General features: G+C 50.3%; 2 protein-coding genes across 2 annotated transcripts in view; one reads left to right on the top strand and one right to left on the bottom strand.

The window, feature by feature from the left end:
- The first annotated feature begins 397 nt into the window (after positions 1-397).
- Positions 398-2,142, top strand: LOC311532926 (uncharacterized protein). Its single transcript, XM_084651927.1, has 2 exons — positions 398-959; positions 1,613-2,142. The coding sequence occupies exons 1-2, from the start codon at positions 578-580 to the stop codon at positions 2,128-2,130; spliced, it is 900 nt and encodes a 299-aa protein (XP_084508053.1). The 5' UTR covers positions 398-577; the 3' UTR covers positions 2,131-2,142.
- A 114-nt stretch (positions 2,143-2,256) lies between these two features.
- The window catches only part of LOC311533000 (uncharacterized protein), a 33,040-nt gene continuing 29,296 nt past the window's right edge, over positions 2,257-6,000 (bottom strand). Inside the window, exon 4 of the mRNA XM_084652024.1 lies at positions 2,257-3,600. Coding sequence (XP_084508150.1) covers positions 2,525-3,600 — 1,076 coding nt within the window. The 3' untranslated portion in view covers positions 2,257-2,524. The remainder of the gene's footprint in view (positions 3,601-6,000) is intronic.

Below are 6,000 nucleotides of genomic sequence, written 5' to 3'. Positions count from 1 at the left end.
TGTGAAGCACCACTGCAGGATACCGTCCAGGGGCTTGGCTACTCTTGCGAGTTACAGGGCAATAAGGGAGCCCCAGCCACACTAGCTCACTCCCCGTCCACACTGGCAAGGCACGTAGAGCGTTCTGTCTCCGCAGCTATAGCTCTGCTGGTCTCCACCTCGGCACGTGGAATAACGTTTGCTGCACCACTACTGGAGCGCCACGGCACCAGGGTGGATGCCCTGGTCTGTTATTGCGCTGTGGTTGGCCTCCAGAAGTATCCCACAATGCCTGTGCTAGCCACTCTGGTCATCACTTTGAACTCTACTGCCCTGCCCTCAGGTGACCAACCATCAGACCCCTCACCCTTTAAATTCTCTGTGAATCTTGAAAATCCCCTTCCTGTTTGCTCAGCCAGGCGTGGAGTGCTCTCAGCAAATCTTTCCAGGTGACCACGCCTCCACGCACCAGGCGAGCCCCAGTATGGAGCAATAGCGAGGTGCTGGACCTCATCAGTGTTTGGGGGAGGAAGCTGTCCAGTCCCAGCTGCGCTCCAGCCACAGGAATTACGATATCTTCGGGCAGATATCAAGGGCCATGATGGAAAGGGGCCATGACCAGGATGCAGTGCAGTGCAGGGTTAAAGTGAAGGAGCTGCAGAATGCCTACTACAAAGCCCACGAGGAAAACAGCCGCTCCGGTGCTGCCCTTGCGACCTGCCATTTCTACAAAGAGCTGGATGCGATACTTGGGGGCGACCCCACCTCCATGCTGAATACCACCATGGACACTTCAGAGGCCAGTTCAACAAGGCAAGAGGAGGAGGAGCAGCAAAGCAGGAGCGAGGGTGCTCCGGCAGAGGAAGACACCCCGGAATCCCTAGATGCATGCAGCCAGGAGCTGTTCTCAAGCCAGGAGGAAGGTAGCCAGTTGTGGTGGCCGGTGCCTGGGGAAGGACAAACACCAGAGGAGGTTCCCAGTAAGTGGCTTTTATTTTGGGAAGGAAGTTATTCAGTGCGGGCTCTTGGGGCGAGGAGGGTTAGGGCTGCATGCATGCCTAGATGCGGAATAGGGCGTTGATGTGCTCTCTCACATAGCAGTAATTGGCCTCAGTGATCTCTTCAAAGGTCTCAGCCAGAACACTTGTGCAGGTTTTTCAGGAGAGCCACTGTTGTCCTCATCCCAGTAAGGCTAACTTGTCCACGCCTCTGTGCCGTGAGGGGCGGGGGGACCATTGCTGTACACAGACAAGCATGTGGACCAGGGCGGAAGCCGCATTGCAGTAGAAGACCCTCCTTTGCTTCCCTGGTCACCCTCAGCAGCGAGATATCTTCCAGGACAAACTCCTGCTGAAAATGTGGGGACAGTGTTCAGTATAGGGGCCCCCTGCTGCTGTTGGCTCTCCCAAAGGCTCAGAAACCCAGAGGACAGTACAGCTGTGAAACAATCAGTCACGCTTGACCCTGTGCTTACTCACCATTTTGGGGCTCCCATGGGTTATGTGCGCTCGCTTTGGGACAGGCAAATTATGCTATTGTGCAGACTGTGCTTGCCCTTGAGTACGGGGGAATCATTGCTCTGTCTGCTGTGAACAATGCTGCCTCTGTTAAGTGTTGCATTTTGCCTTTACAGATGCAACCTTGAGATCTCAGCCATCCATGTTGTCAACGGCTGAGAGGCTGCAAAGAATCAGGAAGAGGCCACGTAGAAGCCATGAAGTCATGCAGCATTCAACTAATGAAAATAAAAAAGAGCAGGAGTGGCGGGATAGTGAAAGGAGGGTCCGCCAGCAGAATGCGGCTCGCCAGCACCAAAGCACAGAGCGGCTGATAAGCATCATGGAGAGCCACGTGGACTTGATCCAGGCGCTCGTAGCCATGCAGGCGGAGCACTACCGCGCCCGCACTCCCCTGCAGCCCTTGAACCAAAACTCTTTCCCTTGTGCCACCATGTCACCTCCAAACCACTTTCCCCAACACCCAGGTTCTTACCGCCACCCGCTGCCTCCAACACCTGTAGCTTCACCACCCAGCCCTGAAAACTACGACCCTTACCCACTGCCCTCAACCCCCATCACCATGCAGTATAGCCATCCTGAAGTGCAGCATGCATTGCACAACACTCCAGACAGGACATACACAAATCTGTGATTATACCGTTCCCCACCCCACCCCCTTGCCCTTTGTGTTTCCCAAGCAATTGTGTTGTGTTTCTTTTCAATAAATTGATTTTTTGGCTTTGAAAACATTCTTTATTATTGCAGAATGTAAAAGAAACCTTAGCCCAGGAAAGCAACAGGCACTGCAAGTCAGTGTATCATATGTAGCAAACAGAGATTCCTACCGGACTTCACTCCCATGCAGGGCACCACACCAGATATTACTGTTGGCTTTCAGCCTCAAATTGCTCCCTCAAGGCATCCCTAATCCTTGCAGTCCTGTGCTGGGCCCCTGTAATAGCCCTGCTCTCTGGCTATTCAAATTCAGCCTCCAGGTGTTGAACCTCCGAGTTCCATGCCTGAGTGAATCTTTCACCATTCCCTTCTCAAATGTTATTGAGGGTACAGCACGCGGATATAACCGCGGGGATGCTGTTATCGGCCAGGTCCAGCTTCCCATACAGAGAGCGCCAGCGACCCTTTAAACGGCCAAAAGCACACTCCATAGTCATTCTGCACCGGTTCAGCCTGTTGTTGAACCACTCCTTGCTGCTGTCAAGGCTCCCTGTGTAGGATTTCATGAGCCATGGCATCCAAGGGTAAGCGGGATCTCCAAGGATCACAATGGGCACTTCGACTTCCCCTACGGTGACCTTCTGGTCTGGGAAAAAAGTCCCGGCTTGCAGCTTCCCAAACAGGCCGGTGTTACGAAAGACATGTGCGTCATACACCTTTCCGGGCCAGCCTGCATTAATGTCAATGAAACACCCACGGTGATCCACAAGCGCCTGGAGAACCATAGAGAAATAGCCCTTCCGATTAACGTACTCAGAGGCTAGGTGGGCTGGTGCCAGAATTGGAATATGCGTCCCATCTATTGCCCCTCCGCAGTTAGGGAAACCCATTTGTGCAAAGCCAGCCACAATGTCATGCTTGTTACCTGGAGTCACGGTTCTTCTGAGCAGGATGTGATTAATGGCCCTGCAAACTTGCATCAACATGATTCCAACACTCGACTTCCCCACTCCAAACTGGTTAGCGACCGATCGGTAGCTGTCTGGAGTTGCCAGCTTCCAGACTGCAACAGCCATCCGCTTCTCCACCATCAGGGCAGCTCTCAATCTCGTGTCCTTGCGCCACAGGGTGGGGGCGAGCTCCCCACACAGTCCCATGAAAGTGGCTTTTCTCATCCGAAAGTTCTGCAGCCACTGCTCGTCATCCCAGACTTGCATGACAATGTGATCCCACCACTCAGTGCTTGTTTCCCGAGCCCAAAAGCAGCATTCCACGGTGGCAAGCGTGTCTGTGAATGCCCCAAGCAAACTCGTGTGGTTTGCGTTACTCAAGTCGATATCGTCGGAATCCTCGCTGTCACTTTGGATCTTGAGGAATAACTTGACTGCCAAATGTGACATGCTGGGAAGACTCATCAGCATATTCCTCAGCAGTTTGGGCTCCATTCCTGCAGATGGAAAGGGAAGATAGAGTGCGCAGTACAAAAACCGTTGAAAGGTGGTGCCAAATTTGGATGGCAGCAAAGGGAATGCTGGGATGCGAACCGATGCATTATGGGGCGTTGGGACAGGACCCAGAATGCCCCGCACTCCCCGCCCCCTTCCCACAAGCCACAGCGCCAGACTGGGGAAGGTGCTCTGTGGGATAGCTGCCCACAATGCACTGCTCCCAATGCCGCTGCAAGTGCCGCAAATGCGGCCATGCCAGTATGCTTGCAGCTGTCAGGGTGGACAGACTGCAGCACTTTCCCTACAGTGCTGTACGAAGGCGGGTTTAACTCTCAGCGCTCTACATCTGCAAGTGTAGCCATGCCCCAGGGCACATTTGCAAAGGATTCCAAGGCATGTCTGGGAACAACAGGGGCTCCTAATATGTGACTGACCACTGCTGGGGTGAAATAAAGCAACTCTTTGACAGTGCACAGGAACACTACATAATGCCAAAAGGAAGATAAGTTGTGTGGTTAAGGCAATGGATTGGATCTCACGGTTCTATTCCTCCATCTCAGATTCTCTCTGTGTAACATTAGGAAAGTCACTGAGCCTGTTTCTCTATCTGTAAAATGGGGATTATGATATTTATTTTATTTCCACTCATTCCTTGTCTTATCTATTTAGATTGCAAGTTCTTCAGGGTAGAGACTATCTCTTGTCAGGGGTGGCCAACCTGTGGCTCCGGAGCCACGTGCGGCTCTTCAGACGTTAACATGCGGCTCCTTGTCTAGGCACCGACTCCCGGGCTGGAGCTACAGGCGCCAACTTTCCAATGTGCCGGGGATGCTCACTGCTCAACCTCTGGCTCAGCCCCAGGCCCTCCCGCCATTCCACCCCTTCCTTCCCCCATCCCCTGAGCCTGTTGTGCCCTCGCTCCTCCCTCTTCCCCCCCCTCCCCCAGAGCTTCCTGCATGCCACAAAACAGCTGATCAGGAGGTGCGGGGCAGGAGGGGGAGGTGCAGATTGGTGGGGCTGCCGGTGGGCGGGAGGTGCTGGAGCAGGGCAGGGGAGGAGGGGAGCTGATGGGGCGCCGCTGACATATTACTGTGGCTCTTTGGCGATGTACATTGGTAAATTCTGGCTCCTTCTCAGGCTCAGATTGGCCACCCCTGTCTTATGTGTTTGTACAGTGGAGCTCTGATCTCAATTGGGCCTCTAGGTACTACTGTAATAAATAAAAATCATAATGTTTATTATCTTCTCTTACTTTAACCACATTTAACATTTTTATTAATGACCTGGAGGAAAACATAAAATCACAGATCAAGTTTGCAGGTGTCACATAATTTTAAGGAGTGGAAAATAATGAAGAGGACAAGTTACTGATTCAGAGTGATCTGGATCGATTGGTAAACTGGGTGCAAGCAAACAATATGTATTTTAATGTATTTTATTATGGCTAATCATAAATATATACACCTAGGAACAAAGAATGTAGGCCATACTTACAGGATGGGGGATTCTATCCTGAGAACCAGTGACTCCGAAAAAAATTTTGGGGTCATGGTAGATAATCAGCTGAACTTGAGCTCCCAATGTGATGCTGTGGCCAAAAGAGCTAATGCAATCCTGGAATGCATAAATGGGGGAATTGCAAATAGGAACAGAGAGGTTACTTTACCTCTATATTTGGCATTGGTGCGACTGCTGCTAGAATACTCTATCTGTGGGGTTGAGTGTGGAATTCAAAACCATTGGGTAGCTTTGTGAGTATCTTTGAAACACCATTTTCACTCTTTATATTTCCAAGAAGCACTGATGTTCTCAGCCTCAAGCCAGCCAGTGTCACTGGTTTACAAATTCTGAGCAATCAAAACCACAGAACTGTCCCTTTACCATGGCTAGAAATGGAGGCTCTTTCAGCGGTAAATTGAATTTCAGAATACAGTGGGTTTATGAGAAGTCCTCATGAAAGCTCATATGCTTTTAAATTGCTACAAGCTTAAAACAAATAAATAGCTGATGTGGGAAGCTGAACCTCAAAAACCTAGTTTTATTTCTTTACATAGGAAGAAAAATGAAAATTCAATTAACTCAAAAAAGTTTTCTGTAGGACCTCTGTCACAAAGCCAATAAACTCTTCCATGCAGCTTCCCTGACCCATGCTAAGCACTGGAATAGAGACCACAGAAAGCATTTCACCATGCATTCCATACATGCAGGAGGATGAAATTAAAAGCATGTCATGTCAGACCACAAATGCTTTACAAAGTTCTGGCTTAATGTGAAAAGCACTTCATAATGCTAATAAAAAAGTATTTATCCTTTTGCTTCCTTAAATACAGTCAAGTTTACAGGGAAAGCACGTGGATTTTATAGTCGCTGGTTGCAAGATCAAAAGCCCCGTTATTAAT

This window comes from Lepidochelys olivacea (genome assembly GCF_965140295.1).
Source record: "Lepidochelys olivacea isolate rLepOli2 genome assembly, chromosome: 18".
In the NCBI taxonomy this organism is placed as follows: domain Eukaryota; kingdom Metazoa; phylum Chordata; order Testudines; family Cheloniidae; genus Lepidochelys; species Lepidochelys olivacea.
Note: the sequence above shows the minus strand (reverse complement) of the source record. Positions and strands in the feature narration are given on the sequence as shown.